Source organism: Hypanus sabinus, chromosome 16 (assembly GCF_030144855.1).
Source record: "Hypanus sabinus isolate sHypSab1 chromosome 16, sHypSab1.hap1, whole genome shotgun sequence".
Classification (NCBI taxonomy): Eukaryota; Metazoa; Chordata; class Chondrichthyes; order Myliobatiformes; family Dasyatidae; genus Hypanus; species Hypanus sabinus.
The window spans coordinates 1,982,553-2,000,479 of NC_082721.1; the positions used below are offsets into that span (position 1 = coordinate 1,982,553).

The 17,927-nt window shown below is 46.7% G+C and overlaps 1 protein-coding gene across 2 annotated transcripts in view; it reads left to right on the forward strand.

Moving 5' to 3' along the window:
- Nucleotides 1-17,627, forward strand: part of mef2b (myocyte enhancer factor 2b) — a 122,691-nt gene extending 105,064 nt beyond the window's left edge. For both annotated transcript variants that reach the window (XM_059990955.1, XM_059990957.1), the window contains 5 exons: nt 3,295-3,464; nt 10,760-10,862; nt 13,913-14,057; nt 15,197-16,599; nt 17,418-17,627. In XM_059990955.1, the coding sequence (XP_059846938.1) occupies nt 3,295-3,464; nt 10,760-10,862; nt 13,913-14,057; nt 15,197-15,443 (665 nt within the window). In that variant the 3' untranslated portion in view covers nt 15,444-16,599; nt 17,418-17,627. The remainder of the gene's footprint in view (nt 1-3,294; nt 3,465-10,759; nt 10,863-13,912; nt 14,058-15,196; nt 16,600-17,417) is intronic.
- The last annotated feature ends 300 nt before the right edge of the window (nt 17,628-17,927 follow it).

Here is a 17,927-nt window from a genome sequence, read left to right on the forward strand (position 1 = left end):
CATGGCTGTGAACATTCTCTTTTGGGAAAATGAAATAAACTCCTGAAGCTTGTTCTTGACTCTGTAGGTGAAAGTGAGAGGAGTGTTTTGGGGGAGAAATCTCAAGACCATGACCCTTCTGTCACTGTCATTGACAGGACGTGGATGTTAGAAGCCGTGTATAACTACATTTATTTATTTTACTTTAACAACACAGCATGGGAAGTGCCTTTTTGGTCCTTTGAGCTATGCTGCCCAGCAACCTCCGACAACCCCAATTTAACTCTAACCTAATCACGAGGCAATTTACAATCACAGGTCAATTAATCTACCCGGTACGTCTTGGAGTGTGGGAGGAAACCGCAGCAGCCGGAGAAAACCCACGCATTCCACGGGAAGGACTCCTGACAGAATTGTGCCGGGATTGAACTCCAGACTCTGACACCCCAAAAGCTGTAATAACATCACACTAATGGCTACACTACTGTGACGCCCTAAAAAAAAACAAACCAGCCAAACCCATTGCCCACAAAATCAGCAAATGATAATGTAGGGTGATGAGTTTGCATGATGAACTGGGCCAGTAAAGGCCAACATTTTCTAAAGGCTTACTTGTGTGTCATGAGCATTTTCCATTCCTAGATGGAAGTGCACAGTAATATTATGACTGGTGAGGTGTGTTGTGTGGGCCCAAGTGTCTACAGGAAGTGGCTTTGTGCAAACTGTAACACGTCATGTATTGCACTGTTCCTTGATGGGGTTAGCAGTGGAAGCAGCATTACCCACTAATGCTTTATCAAGTGCCAAATCCCCACAATTCTGACTGATGCTCTCAGGACCACTGATGGTGCGTTTTTTGTTTACAGGATGTGGGGTGTCACAAATGAGGCTAGATGTCCAACTCTCATTGGGTTGTCAGTGAGAGAGGGGAAAATGCCCAGGGTAGCTGGGTCTTTGGTTATGCTGGCAGCTTTACTGAGGCAGAGAGGGGGAATTAGTTTTTCTGACGTGCTGAGCTGTGTCCACGACCCTCTGCACAGAAGATTCTGCAGATGCTGGAAATCCAGAGCAACATGCACAAAATTCTAGAGGAACTCAGCAGGTCAGGCAGCAGCTATGGAGAGGAATAAACAGTCGATGTTTTGGGCTGAGGACCTTCATGAGGACTGATGAAGATCCTGGTAAAATGTCTCACCCCGAAATATCGACTGTTTGCTCCTGTCCATGGATGCTGCCTGACCTGCTGAGTTCCTCTGGCATTTTGTGTGTGTTGTCCATTCCTCTGCAATCTCTCACAGTCCCGTGTAGAGCAATTGCAATACTAAGCCGTGATGCATCCAGATAGGGGATGCTTGCATAGTATTTGCTGACGATCAGAGAGGATCCACCAAGTTTTTTTAGCCTCCTGAGGAAGTTTTCGTTCAACTCCAAATGTAATTGCTGGAATTTAAATTCCCCAGTTACACAGGTGGGACTTTAAATTCAAGATTCAAGATTGTTTAATGTCATTCTTCAGTATCCAAGTGTGACAGAGAACAAAATAATTGTTACTCTGGATCCAATGCAGCAGAAAAAAAATCACAATGAGCATCAACAATAAAAAGACAAAACAACACAATAAATATAAATATAAAAGCAATCTTGTACCTAGAAAAGTAGTCATGGTCTTCTGCTGCTGTAGTTCATCCACTTCAAGGTTCAACACGTTGTGTATTCACACATGCTCTTCTGCACAGTGTGTGGTTATTTGTGTTACTGTCACCTTTCTGTTAGCTGGAACCAGTATGGCCATTTTCCTCTGATCTCTCTCATCAACAAGACATTTTTGCCCACAGAACTGCATTATGTTCCTTCCCAGCTTTCTCTCACTCTCTTGCCTTTACCAGTACTTTGATTTACAAAAACAAACACATTCTGCAAACTCAAACCTATACAGTCACTCCTGTACCTCCTGTATATAATGGAGTGGCCATTGAGTGTATGGTCATGGTCTTCTGCTGCTGTAGTCCAACTACTTCAGGGTTCAACGTGATACTCTTCTGCACACTGCTGTTGTCACGTGTGGTTCTTTGAGTTACTGTCACCTTCCTGTCAGCCTGAACAACTCTGGCCGATCTTCTCAGACCGCTCTAATTAACAAGGTGTTTTCATCCACAGAACTGCCACCCACTGGATGCATATTTTGTTTGTCACACTATTCTCTGTAAACTGTAGAGAGACTGTTGTGCACAACAATGCCAGGAGACCAGCAGTTTCTGAGATACTCAAATCACAGGTGTTGAGCTGGCACCATGGTCAAAGTCCCTTCGATTACCATTTCTTCCCCATTCTTGGTATTTGGGGATACAGCACAGCACCAGCCTGTGCCACCAATTACATACATGTGACCAATTAAACTCTAACCCATTCGTCTTTGGACTGTGGGAGGAAACCAGAGCACCCGGAGGAAACCCTTGCAGTCATGGGAGGAAGATAGAAGCTCTTTACAGTCCATGGTAGGAATTGAACGCAGGTCACTGGTGTTGTAAAGCATTATGCTAAACACCACACTACCAAGCCACCCCCTATTTTATGCCTGCTTTGCTAAAGTGCATCCTGAAACACTGGGCAGGTACAACTACATCCATGGAGGCAGAAACTTTTGATGTTTCAGGCCAGTTGATTTAGACAAGTTGAGTGTGTGGGCAGATATAACATGGATATTAGTGAATGAACATGTTCAACATTCACTTCCATCCACATTATACACCAGCCATAGCCAGACAGTGAGTGCGGCTGAATTCAAAGTGACCATGCAAATATCAGATGTGGGTTTAAGGTTAAAACAAACCAAAGCGGGGTTAAAGGAGTTTCACACCATACCTGACTCCTAATCTCTCTAAGCTAAAAACATTATTTGTCAGGTTATGACAGAGAAATAGGTCAGTGTAATTGATGATGGAGATATGAATGTAATGCCACAGATTGGAGGGAGGAATTTGGCATTGGGCTTCGAGCGGATGAAGACTTGGGAGGTTTCCACCTCCTTTTCTGTCTATGATGTACAAGTTTCTAAAGTCTCAGCTCCTGTCCAATTCATCTTCTCTCCTGCTCCCCTACCCCCCAATAATCTCAAGTCTTCCTCCCCAATGTCCTCTCCTCCTGCCCTGATGACCTCTCCTGTAAGATTACCTGCTTCCTATGGCTATCCTCTGTTGGACACCTCCAGCTGGGGAAACTTTGACCATTCCCCTGAAATTTTAACAGGTATCAGCTGTGAATGTGTGGGCAATATTTGTTTCCTGTTTAGTCACCGTCAGAAATTTGTTGTACCAGGTGCTGGTTACCTGAACACCCACATCCCATCGGGGATGCTGGGCTCTCCCAGTGACCTCAACAGGAACATGACGCCAAGGTCACCGACCCCAGTGAGCCTTGGCCCTGACAGTCGCAGAGGGGATCTCCACAACGTCTCCACTGGCTCCAGGAACATGGCTACTCCACTGGTGAGAACTTAATTCCAATTCAGTACTTTCTTCAGGGCTCTCAACAACAGGTAGAACGTCAGCAGTAGATAGAATGCCAGCAAATGGTAGAACTTTCACCTTGGAAATTATTAGTTTCATTCACATCATAAGATCATAAGACATAGGAGCAGAAATAAGCCATTTGGCCCATCAAGTCTGCTCTGCATTTCACTATGGCTAATTTATTCTCCTCCACAACCCCATTATCCTGCCTTCACCCCATAACCTTTGACACCCTATTTATTCAAGAACTATCAAACTCCACTTTAAATATACCCAGTGACATGGCCTGCACAGCCATCTGTGGCAATGAATTTCACAGATTTTCCACCCTCTGGCTAAATACATTTTTCCTCATCTTTGTTCTAAATGGATGTTCCTCTATTTTGAGGCTGTGACCTCTGGTTCTAGACTCCCTCACTATGGGAAAAATCCTCTCCATATCCACTGCCAAGGAACTTAAAGCTGTTTACCCTCTCAAACCCAGATCCATTGATGTCAATAGGGTTAACCCATCTCCATTCCTCCTGTAATCCACAACACATCACTAAGGACCTCAGGTGGTCTGTACACACCAGCTGTGGGGTGAAAAAGGCACAACAGTGCCTCGTTCCCCTCAGACAGTTGAGGAAATTTGCTATGGGCCCCCAAATCCTAAGAACTTTCTACAGGGGCACAATTGAGAACATCCTGACTGGCTGCATCACTGCCTAGAACTTACCGTGATTCAGCACATTTAAAGGTCGGGTGTGTAAAAAGGACCTGTAGGATCATTGGGGACCCAAGCCATCCCAACCACAATCTATTCCAGCTGCTACCATCTGGGAAATGGTGCCACAGCACAAAAGCCAGGACCAACAGGCTCCAGGACAGCTTCTTCCACCAGGCCATCAGACTGATGAACTCACGCTGATTTGAGTGTATTCTATATTACATTGACTGTTCTATTTATTATAAATTACTATGATTGCACATTGCACATTTAGACGGAGATGTAACGTAAAGATTTTTACTACTCATGTATGAAGGATGTGAGAAATAAAGTCAATTCAATTCAATTCTTTATCTAGGCCTTTCAATTTTCGCTAGGTTTCAATGACATTCCTCCTCATTCTTCCGAACTCCAGCAAATACCGGCCCAGAGCCACCAAACTCTCCTTGTATGTTTACTTTTTCATTCCTGGGATAATTCTTATGGACCTCCTCTGGACCCTCCCCAGTGCCAGCACATTTTATCTTAGATAAGTGGCCTAATACTGCTCACAGTACTCCCAAGTGCAGTCTGGCCAATGCCTTATAAAGCCTCTGCATTATCTCCTTGTGTTTGTATTCTAGTATTCTTAAAATGAAGGTTAATGTTGCATTTGCATCCCTTACCTCTGACTTAACCTGCAAATTAACCTTCAGGGAATCCTGCACGAGGACTTACAAGTCCCTCTTCACCTCTGATTTTTGAATTTTCTCCCCCTTTAGAAAATAGTTCACACCTTTTTTTCCTTCTACCAAAGTGCATGACCATGTATTTCCCTACACTATATTCCATCTTCCACATCTTTTCCCATTTTCCCAATCTGTCCCAGTCCTTCCGCAGACACTCTGCTTCCTCAACACTACTTGCCCCTCCACATATTTTTGTATCATCTGTAAATTTGGCCATAAAGCCATCAACTCCATCATCCAAATCATTGACATACAAGCTGAAAATAAGCAGTCCAAACACCACTAATTATCAGTAGCCAACCAGAATAGGCCCCCTTTATTCCCACACTTTGCCTCCTGCCAATTTGGCAATCTTCTCTCCTGTAGCTTTCCTGTAATACCCTGGGCTCTTATCTTATTAAGCAGTCTCATGATCGACAGACACCTTGTCAAAGGCCTTCTGAAAATCCAAGTACACAATATCCACTGATTCTCCTTTGTCTATCCTGCTTGTAACTTTCTCAAAGTATTACAACAGATTTGTCAGGCAAGATATCCCCTGATTTCCATGCTGACTTTGGCCTATTTTGTTATATGCCTCCAATTACCCCGAAACCACATCTTCAATATTAGACTTCAACATCTTCCCAACAACTGAAGTCAGGCAAACTACCCTATAATTTCTTTCCTTCTTGAAGATTGGAGTGACATTTGCAAATTCCCAGTCTTCCAGAAACATTCTAGAATCTAGTGATTCTTGAAGGACCATTACTAATGCCTTCACAATCTCTTTAGGTAACTTTCAGAACCCTGAGGTGTACATCATATGGTCCAGGTGACTTATCTACCTTTAGACTTTTCAGCTTCCCAAGCATGATCTCCTTAGTAACAGCAACAACACCGACTTCTGCCCGTCACTCTTGCATTTCTGGCACCCTGTTAGTGTCTTCCACATTGAAGACTGACACAAAACACTTGTTAAGTTTGCTCACTATTTCTTTGTCCCTAATTACTACCTCTCCAGCAGTCCAATATCCACTCTCATCTCTCTTTTACTCCTTGTATATCTGAAAAAATTCTTTTTGTATCCTCTTTTATATTATTGGCTGGCTTATCTTCATATTTCATCTTATCTCTCTTTAAGGCTTTTTAGTTGCCTTCTGTTGGTTTTTAAAAGCTTCTCAATCCTCTACCTTCCCACTAATTTTTACTCTATTATATGCCCTCTCTTTTTCCTTTATGCTGTCTTTGATGGTTGCTTCATACTTCTTTTCGAATTCTTCTTCATGTTTGGGATATATCTATCCTGCGTCTTCCAAACTGACACCAGAAACTCCAGCCATTCTGCTGTCATCCCTGCTAGTGTTCTCTTCCAAACAACCTTGGCCAGCTCTTCTCTCATGCCTCTGTAATTCCCTTTACCCCACTGTAATACATATACTTACACACAGTCCTCCCACCTTCTTTTCCTTTTCTTCTTTCTCTCTCTCTCTCACACACACACACATACACACACACACACACACACACACACACACACACACACACACACACACACATACACACACACACACACACACACACACACACACACCAGGTTAGGCTGCCTCCTGCCTCCAATGGACTCGTGGACTTGGAGAGGCCATGCTTCAGCCATTGAGCCTTGACTTCCTGGACTCACCAACTTCGCTCTTTGATCTTTGGTATCAACTATCACTAGTATGCCTCCAGCTGCCCAGACACTGATCTTCCTAAGGTCTCTGTCTCTTAGTGATCAATTCATGTATGAAATTAAAACTGACCACGACTCATCCAAACTGACCCAACTGATCCAAACTGACCACAGCTTACGACTTATCCAAACCGACCACAACTTACCGATCCAAACTAACCCAACTAACCATGACTGACCCAAACTGACCATGACTGACCCATACTGACCACAACTGACCCAAACTAATCCAAACTGACTATGACTGATCCTAACTGACCTGAACTGACCACGACTGACCCAAACTGACCAGGACTGGCCCAAACTGACCAGGACTGGCCCAAACTGACCAGGACTGGCCCAAACTGACCAGGACTGGCCCAAACTGACCAGGACTGGCCCAAACTGACCACGACTAACCCAAATTGACCTAGACTGACCATCATTGACCCAAACTGACCACGACTAATCCAGACTGACCCGAACTGACCACGACTGACCCGAACTAACCATGACTGACCCAAACTGACCATAACATATCAAAACTTATACAAACTAACACCTGCTGATCCAAGCTGACCATGTCTGGCCCAAACTGACTCTGGCTGATCACAACTACCCATGCTAACCACAACTGACCTAAACTGACCATAAATGATCAGGGAATGAAACAGGGCAGGTGACAGAAGTTTGTGTTGAGGAACTCTTTGCATCCATTGACCACAATGCAATTAGTTTCAATGTAAATATGCAAAACAATAGGTTTGGTCTGCGGTTGAGATTCTAAATTGGAGAAAGGCCAATTTTGACGGTATCTGAAAGGATCTGGCAAGCATGGATTGGGACGGGCAGCTTTCTGACAAAGGTGTACTTGGAGGCCAAGCCTTCATGTATACTGAAGGCAGAGGTCAATAGACTCTGGATCAGTCAGGGCATGAAGGGACACAGGGAGAAGGCAGGAGATTGGGGCTGAGAGGGAAATTGGATCGGCCATGGTGAAATGGTGGAGCAGACCTGATGGCCTAATTCTGCTCCTATATCTTATGGTCTTATGGAACATGGAAGGCCTTCAAAAACAAAATTTTGAGAGTACAAAGCTTATATGTACCTATCAGAATAAAGGTAAAGATAACAAGTTTAGGAAACCTTGGTTTTCAAGAGATATTGAGGCCCTGGTTAGGGTATAACATGTATAGGCAATTAGGAACAAATGCAGTGCTTACGGAGTACAAGAAATGCAAGAGAACAGTAAAGAAAGAAATCAGGAGGGCTAAAAGAAGGCATGAGGTTGTTCTATCAGACAAGGTGAAGGAGAATCCTACAGGATTTCACAGGTATGTTTAAAGCAAAAGGATTGCAAGAGACAAAATTAGTCCTTTGGAAGACCAGAGTGGTAATCCACGTTTGGAGATCTTAAATGCATTCATTGCAACTGTATAGAAGTGAGGCAAAGTGGCATCAACTTCATGGACTCTGTACAGAAGAGGGGGAGGTGTTTGCAACCCTGAGGTAAATCAGGGTGGTTAAATTCCCAGAGCCTGACAAGGCATTCCCTCAGACCCTACCAGAGGCAAGTGCAAAAATTGCTGGACCCCTAGTAGAGATATTAAAAACATCCTTGTTGACAAGAGAAGTTCCAGAGGATTGGAGCCAGTGTTGTTCTGCTGTTTAAAAAAGGCTCAAACAAAAACCAGGAAATTATAGGCTAAAGAGCCTGACATCAATCATAGAAAGTTATTGGAAGGCATTCTAAGGGGTCGAATATATAAGTACTTAGATAAACGTGGACTGATTAAGGATTGTCAGCATGGCTTTGTGCATGTAAGGTTATACCTAACCAATCTTACAGAATTTTTTGAGGAAGTTATCAGGAAAGTAGATGAAGGCAAAGCAGTATATGTTATCTAAATGGACTTTAGTAAGGCAGTTGACGAGGAGCCACATGGGAGGCCGGTCAAGAAGGTTCAGTCGCTTGGCATTCAAGATGAGGTGGTAAATTAGATTAGACATTGGCTTCATGGGAGAGAACAGAGAGTGGTAGTAGATGGTTGCCTCTCTGAATGGAGGTCTGTGACTCATGGTGTGCCACAAGGATTGGTGCTGAGCCTTTCATTGTTTACATTCTATATCAATGATCTGTATGATAATGTGGTTAACTAGATCAGCAAAACTTGCAGTGGACACCAAGATTGAGGGTGTAGTAGACAGTGAGGAAGGCTATCATAGCTTGCACTTCGGTAGGACCAACAAGAGGAGGTCTAACACGGTGAACAGTAGGGCACTAAGGAGTAGAACAATGGGATCTGGGAATACAAGGTACATAATTTGTTGAAAGTGGTGTCACAGTTAGATAGGATCATAAAGAAAGCTTTTGGCACTTTGCCCTTCATAAATCAATGTATTGAGTACAAATATTGGGATGTTAATGTTGAAGTTTTATAAGATGTTGGTGAGGCCTAATTTGGAGTATTGTGTGCAGGAAAGATGTAAACAAGGTTAGAAGATTGCAGAGAAAATTTACAAGTATGTTGCTAGGTCTGGAGGGCTAGAATTTGAAGGAAAGATTGAATAGGTTAGGACTGTATTCCTTAGAACATAGAAGCTTGAGGCAGGAGTTGATATAGAGTTACACAGAATTATGAGGGGTGTAGATAAAGTAAATGTAAGCAGGCTTTTTCCACAGAGGTTGGGTGGGACTACAGCCAGAGGTCATGGGTTAAGGGTGAAGGGGTGAAGTTTAAGGGGAACATAAACTTCTTCACTCAGAGGGTGGTGAGTGTGTGGAATGAACTGCCAGCACAAGTGGTGCATGCAAGCTCAGTGTCAACATTTAAGAGAAGTTTGAGCAGGTATATGGATGGTAGGGGTATGGAGGGTTACTGTCTCGGAGCAGACTGATGGGTCCAGGCAGTTTAAATGTTTCAGTATGCACTAGATGGGCTGAAAGGCCTGTTCCTGTGCTGTACTTTTCCCTGACCCTATGACTCCATGACTGATCCAGACTGACCCAAGCCCAACACCAAGAGCAGTGAAACCACTTTCTTAGAACAGTATGTTCGTGGTCTTCTGCTGCCGTAGCCCGTCCACTTCAAGGTTCGACGTGTTGTGTGTTCAGAGACGCTCTTCTGCACACCGCTGTTGTAAAGCATGGTTATCTGAGTTACTGTCACCTTCCTGTCAGGTTGAATCAGTCTTGTCATTCTCCTCAGACCTCTCATTAACAAGACATCACTGGATGTTTTTTTGTTTTTCACACCACTCTCTGTGAGCTCCAGAGACTGTTGTGCCTGAAAATCCCAGGGGATCAGCAGTTTCTGAGATCCTCAATCCACCCTGTCTGGCACCAAAAATCATTCCATGGTTAAAGTCACTTAGATCACATCTCTTCCTCAGTCTGAACAACAACTGAACCTCTTGACCATGCCTGCATGCTTTTATGCATTGAGTTGTTGTCACATGATTGGCTGATTAGATAATTGCATTAGCATACAGTGTACCTAATAAAGTGGCCACTGAGTGTATGTAGAGAGCTGGGAGTCATCGTCCAATCTCCCAGGACTTTGTTGAGACTGTGGAGACCATTCTCCACAATGTCACACTGAACCAAAAATCAGTACAAGGCTCAAACTGAAGCTGTTTGATACAGCAGACTAATGTGTGATTTATGACGGGTTTTACCCCAACTATGGCAGCAGTGAACTGAGAAAGTAGAGGAAATACTGGTTGGTCGGGCAGTATCTATGGGAAGGAAGAAACAGATCAGATTGATAACCATTCGTCAGAACTGGGCATGGCAAAGATGAGTGACTTTTCTGGTGTCAACTGTGTGAGTGACCGGATAGGTCATTTGTATTGTGGAAATATTGGAAACAGTTTAAAGATTAGATTTATTTATCACATGTACATGGGAGGAAACTAGCACCTGGAGGAAACCCACATGGTCATGGGGAGAATACATAGACTCCTTATAGGCAACAGTGGGAATCAAACCTGATCTTACAACTTGCACCATAAAGTGTTTCTTCACTCACCACAATGGACAGAAATTATCACACGAATGTAAACAGAAAACGTAATTATTCTATAATTTATGGATCTAACGTACCATTTTCTCTTTCTCTCTCCCCCCCCCCCCCCCCATCAGAGAACAAATACATCAACTGGTCATCCCAGCTCGTTGATGGTTACCATGGCAAACCCTGGTGTAACTGGCCATGGGCTGGGAGGTTACTCCAGCGCTGTCACCGGTAAGAATGTTGGCTGTTTAGTGTGGCTTGGGTATTCAAATTAGTTATAATTTTATTCTCCTTGTTGACAGGTTTATAAACATGAATTTGAAGGTTACTGGTTTCTATAGAGTGAAGCTCCCTCAATACCTTCCCTCAGTTATCACCAGGGCTTGGGTTAGACACAGAGTGAAGCACCCTCTATACTATCCCTCAGTCATCACTATGGTACAGGTTAGATACAGAGTGAAACTCCCACCACACCGTCCCATCACAATGTCCTGAGGTCAGACACAGAGTGGGTGCTCACTCCACACCATCCCTTCACACACTCCTGGGGCCAGGCACACAGTGAAACTCCCACCACACCGTCCCATCACAATGTCCTGAGGTCAGACACAGAGTGGGTGCTCACTCCACACCATCCCTTCACACACTCCTGGGGCCAGGCACACAGTGAAACTCCCACCACACCGTCCCATCACAATGTCCTGAGGTCAGACACCTAGCGAAGCTCCCTCTATCTACACTGTCCCATGACAAAGAGAAAAGGACACACACTTCCTTGCTCTTCCAAAAGCATGATCCCACAATTTTGGAATTGTGTCCGTTCGTGCAGAGAAACATTTTGGGCTGAAGCAAAGGGAGGTGTTTGTGAAGGGCACGCTTGATGAGTCTCACAGACCAAGAAGTGGTTAATTACTGCATCAGAGAGCATGGAGTCTGCTGATCTCAGCTGAGTCCCATGTCACAGTGTAGTGCTGCCACCTTGTGGCCATATGAGGTCAGTCCCAAACACAGCAGATACAAACCTGAGATTAATTTTCTTGCAGGCATTTACAGTAAGTACAAAGAAACACAATAGAATCATTGAAAGACTACACACAAGGCAGACAAACAACTAATGTGCAAAAGATAACAAACTGCAAATACAAAAATGAAAAAAAGAAATAATAAATAAGCAATAAATATTCAGAACTTGAGATGGAGTCCTTGAAAGTGAGTGCATAGGTTGTGGGAACATTTCAGGGATGGGGTAAGTGAAGTTGAGTGGCATTATCACCTTTGATCTAAGCCTAATGGTTGAGGAGTAATAACTTTTGTTGAACCTGGTGGTGTGAATCCTGAGGCTCCTGGACCTCCTTCCTGATAGCAGCAGCAAGAAGAGAGTGTGGCCTTGGATGGTGGGGGTCCTTGATGATGGATGCTGTGTTCGTGTGACAGCGCTCCTTGTTAACGTGCTCAATGGTGGTGAAGGTTTTACACGTGATGGGCCATTTCCACTTCTTTTTGCAGGATTTTCCATTCAAGTATGTATCAGCTGGACCCTCAGTGCTGTAATAGGAGACCAGAACCGCAAGCTGGTGCCCTCCCAAGTCCTGTCTTTCAGAGCTGTTGACTGAACCTGCTGGAGAACTCTGGGTCAAGCAGAATCTGTGGGGGGAAAATAATACTGGCTGGATCAGGAGGAGCTCCTCTTGTGTGCAGCCTGGTACTGGCAGAGCTTTTCAGTTCCAGCAGAGAGAGCGAATAGTCTAATTTAATATCCAGAAGACCATAAGACATGGGAGCATAAATAGGCCATTTGGCCCATTGAGTCTGCTGATATTTCATCTTGGCTGTTTATTACCAGCTGGTTCAAGAACAGTTACTACCCCTCAACCCTCATGCTCTTGAACAAAAGGGGACAACTTTAGTCATTTAAGGACTCTTTATCTTGTTATTTCATGCTTGTTATTTATTACATTTATTTATGTCTGCACTTACACAGAGTGTTGACCATTGATCCTGTTTACAGATACTGTTCTATAGATTCGCTAAGTATGCCCGCAGAAAAAGAATCTCATGGTTGTAGGTGTTGACATGTGTGTATCCTGATAATAAATTTTATTTTGAACGTTATTATCCATTGGAACCCCATTCTCCTGCCTTTTCCTTGAAACCCTTGACGCCTTGACTAATCAAGAACCTATTACACTCTGCTTTAAATATACCCAATGACTTGGCCTCCACAGCCATCTATGGCAAAGAATTCCACAGATTCATCATCCTCTGGCTAAAAAAAAATTCCTCCTCATCTCTGTTCTAAAGGGATTGTTTGTGTTCTGAGGCTGGGCCCTCTGGTCCTAGACTCCCCCACTATAGGAAGCATCCTCTCCATTTCCACTCCATGTAGGCCTTTCAGTATTCTGTAGGTTTCAATTAGATACCCCCTCCTCCTTCTAAACTCCCATGAGTACAGGCTTAGGGCCATCACATGTTACCCCTTTCATTCCCAGGATCATATCATGCCCAAACAGTGGCATCTTAATGGGTTATGTTCTCCAGAGAATTTTGAACTAACTAAATCTTCTTCCTTCACAAAATGTTTATCCTGTAAAAAAAAGAGTCCCGGTGAAGGGTCTCAGCCTGAAACCTTGACAGTTTGTACTTCTCCATAGATGCTGCCTGACCTACTGATTTCCTCCAGCATTTTGTTTGAGTTTGCTCTGAATTTCCAGCATGTGCAGAATCTCTTCTGTTTCAAGTGTTTATCCCATTTCTGTCTTCTCCTTAAGAACCCATCATCCCTACTGGCCATAGGCCACTAAAAACGGCTCGCTGGAGTCCTCTCTCCTTGGCAAATTGTTGGCAATTTCAAATTGCCTCCAAGTGTAGCCCATCTTCTTGGTGTCAGATCCTTCCTCCCCAGGGATGAGGTCTTCGGTGCTTCTGCTGGTGTCTCTGTAGCTCTGAGTTTTTATGGGTTGGAGTTGCTAACCCCATAACCCACCCCCCTCCTTTCACAGCCCGGCTTGGGACTGTCCGCAGTGGAGCTGTGTGACATGGGAGCAGAATTAGGTCTTCGGAGCTTCTGTTGGCTTTTCTTTAGATCTCGGATTTTATGGGATGGGGTTGCTAGCCCAATGCACAACCCTCCTCCTCTCACAGCTGGGCTTGGGACAGTCCGTGGCAGTATTACCAGTTCCTGCCTGGCTTCTAGTTAAACTCTCCTAGGTCACAGTTCACTTGACTTTAAATTGTTCCACTGCTGGAAACCCTCACCAACAACTGTCTTTCCTGTCTCCTAGGGTACTCACTTCCTGACAACGCTCCAGTGTCTGTGTACAACCCACCGGGGACAGCACATCAGGACCAAGCCTCCACCTGGCACTTACGACAACATCCTCATCAGCACCAGGCCAACCTTCAGCCCTCCGCACACCCCCCTCTTGGGTAGGTCAAACCCTCAGCCAGACACCTCTACAGTGACTGCTCACTCCAAGGTTCAATTTCCCATACACAAGTGAATAGGAGAACAAAATAATTGTTACTCTGGATCGATAAGATAAAGAACACAATAATAAACAATAAATATAAATACATAAATAGCTTACATACGTAGATTGATTGGATGTCCATAAAGTGACGCTGGGCACAGGAGTGTCTGTACATAGGTGACTGACAGGAAATGATAAAGTAGTGGTGGTTGGGGTGTGGAGGGATGGGTTAGTGGGTGGATGTGCTGTTACTGCTTGGGGTAAGTAACTGTTTTTGAGTCTGGTGGCCCAGTATACCTGCTACTTGTTGGGAGTGTGGGTAGGATTTGGTGGTTTCAGCTGAGGAACCTACAGCACCTAATTCCAGCCCACCAACCACCACAAACAGGACCACCAGCTGAACCACAATGTGCTCTGTTGATAACAGCAGGATAAATCTTTTGGCAAAACTCAGTAAGTGGAGGATGGTAATTTCACACGTGATGAACAGGAAATCAGTCCTGATGATTTACAATGGTTGGTCTCTGGGATAATCAGCCAATGGTCTCCATCCTGACTCATCCTAAATCCCACCTGTTCAAAGGCCCCATCTCTCCATAAACAGTGATGCCCAGAGGCCCCGGATACCATCCGATCCACTGACTCAGAATTGCAGGGGCTTCCCCAGTCATCTGATCCAGGAGTCTGTTTAAGGTTTATGGGAAAGGAAAATGAGGACCGGAGAGGGAGTGCTGGAAGGAGCACTATCCGAGAGAGAGGCCAATACCAGAAGAGAGGGACACTATTCAACTGAGGTGGCACTTCCTGGAGGGTTTGAGGTGGCCGACTTGCCCGGGGAACCGGGGGCAAGGGATCCAGTGCTTGTGCAATGGAGGGAAGGGGCAAGGGATGAGAAAGATAGAGGAAGGGAGCGAGGGAAGGAGTGAGCACTCTCCCAGGGAAGGACATAAATCGATCCCAGGCTCCACCACCACCCTTCCCTTCCTCCCTCACTCACCCACTTCCTCACTCGCCCCTCACTCCTTCCCCCACTCCCCCTCCTCCTCCATTCCCCTCGGGTTCTAACCTTTGCCTCTCTTTCCACCCCACCCACAGGGTCAGCAGCCCCTCCCAGCTGCCCCATCCGTCCTTCCCGATGGTCAGCGTCAAGTCGGAGCGGGCCTCCCCCCACAGCGAGAGCGGCGGCGGTGGCAGCGGCTTGTTCCAGCACCTCGGATCCTGCAACGACCCCAAGGATTACGGCAAGACCTTCCCATGCCCGATCGTGCTGAGCCGGCCGCAATCGTGCGAAGACGGTCTCAGCGCCAAGCGGCTGCGCCTGGCCGACCGGTGGCAGAGATGACGGATTGAGTGGCGGCTACCGGTCCCGCTCCCGGTTCCCCGGGCAAGATCCGTCCGCCACCTCGAACCCTCTGAGAACCAGGCTGGCGCGACTCCCCGCCGCCTCCTCCCGCGGCCTCTGCGTGCTGGGGGACACACCTTCGGTGCCCCTTTTCCAGGGTCACTGGGGGCAGTTCCCCTCCTACCCCCTGCCCCGTGTCTCGGTTCTCTGGTGATCTAGTGGTTAGGATTCGCCGCATTCACCGCCATTCTCCGGGTTCAATTCCCCGTCAGGGAAACGTGACGGAGCATCGATCTCCAATGGCCAGGCGAGTTCCTGAACTCCAGGCTGATGGTCCTTCACCACTGGGCACCTCTCCCTCTCCACTCACCCACCCGCCGCTGGTCTGCAACGCCGGAGCTGCGCGGGCCTGGGGAATGAATGAATCTAGTGACACTGCCCACCGGACCAGCTACCTCAATGCTGGGGTGGGTAGCCATCTTTGGGGATGCATTCCTGCCGTCATCAACCAGCGGGGGTGGGGGGAGGAATCCCAGCTCGGGGCGACCCAACACCAGACTTACTTATCGTGAAAGGACAGGCGGGGGAGCACCCGTCTGATGGAAGGTGGGGGCGGGAGGGGCTGAGCACGCACCCTCGAGAGCGCTTCCCACGGCCGGAACAGTGGTCCCTGCAAAGACCTCCCTCCCACACCAGCAGCGGCGAGATGCGAGACGGGGAAAAACCCCGCCGGACGGAAGGCGGCGGTTCGCGGGACACCTCAAGACCAGGGTACTCCACTACAGAGCTCTCTCCGGGGGCGTCCGACAATTCAGCTCTCGGTGGAGGAAGTGTCTGGGGGCAGTCCTGAGTTTCTTGACCACTCGTGGTCGCTACAAATTTCTCCCGGGAATCCCGGTCTTTGACGGTTGTGTTCTGTTTAACGTTGGCCTGATTCACAAAGTGATCATTTTTGGTTAAATTTCCTTGTGTTTATTTTTAAAAGTGAAAGTTTCTTCGCAGTGCGAACGGACTTTAGAGTCACTGTCTCTCTTCCTTTTGTATCATGTGGAACCCGGTTAATGCCGGGGTGCGTCGGGCAAACTGTGCAAGGTCACCATCGGCTTCTGGCACCGGGGGCGCGGTTCGACCAACAACCCGATTCTCGCTAGCCCAGGTGAATGAGAACCTCCTCGTCCCCCCTCTCCACGCTGTCCTCATCTCCTCCCACCCCCCCCCCTTACATCTCCTCCCAGCCCCCTTACATCTCCTCCCCCCCTTACATCTCCTCCCACCCCCCTTACATCTCCTCCCACCCCCCCTTACATCTCCTCCCACCCCCCCTTACATCTCCTCCCACCCCCCCTTACATCTCTTCCCACCCCCCTTACATCTCCTCCCACCCCCCCTTACATCTCCTCCCACCCCCCCTTACATCTCCTCCCACCCCCCCTTACATCTCTTCCCACCCCCCCTTACATCTCCTCCCACCCCCCCCCCTTACATCTCTTCCCACCCCCCCCCTTACATCTCCTCCCGTGTCAATGGATCAGAACCTCACTGGAACGTCACGGAAGGAGGAGGAATTACCGGTGGAGGGGAGAGTTACCGGAGGAAGGGAGAGTTACGGGTGGAGGGAAGGGTTATAGGAAGAGGGAAAGTTAGGAAAGGAGGATAGTTACAGGTGAAGGAGAGAGTTACGGGAGGAATGGAGAGTTACGGGTGGAGGGAAGGGTTATAAGAAGAGGGAAAGTTAGGAAAGGAGTATAGTTACAGGTGAAGGAGAGAGTTATAGGAAGAAGGGGAGTTACGGGAGGAGATGTTTATAGAAGAGGGTGGTTCGCTCTGTACGGGAGCCGCTGACTGAGGCCGATGGATAGATTGGGAGTTGCACGCGGAGATTTGCGAGATGTTTTCTAGATCCGGCGGTTCACACCAGCCGTGAGAGAACTTGAGGTGGAGAGAAACTCCTAACCCCTCCTTCCCACCTTCCAGAGGTTCAGACCGACACTCCCCGGGACACCACCTGACTGTGTACCATCTTGGAATGTTTGGAGGGTTTCCAGAAGGTTCTCGAGCATGGCAAATGTTGATTTTTCACTGCCCAGTCGACGCACATCAAACCCCTCAGAATGGAGGGGATTCTTCCGTGAAATCACTGTTTTATTAAGTTAACAAAAAAAAACAAATAAAGTTCTTATTGCAGTTTCTGGTTCCGTGTTCCGTCTGTCTTAATCCACCCCCCCCCCCCCCACCCCCAGCCAAATACCGGAGCGATGGAGTCGGGAGGGGGGGGCAACTTTCCCACGCAGAGCCCGTCCAAGGTTGGAATCTCGGGAAGGACCCGGGTTAATACAAACTATCTCGGGTTTAGGGTTCGGTGCAGACCCGCTGGGTTACACTCACACCCTCCAGATCACCTCTGACGCATCGGAGCCGCAATCTATTAGTTTTGGTTTCTTATTGGTACACGTACCAAGATACTGTGAAAAACTTGTCTTGAGG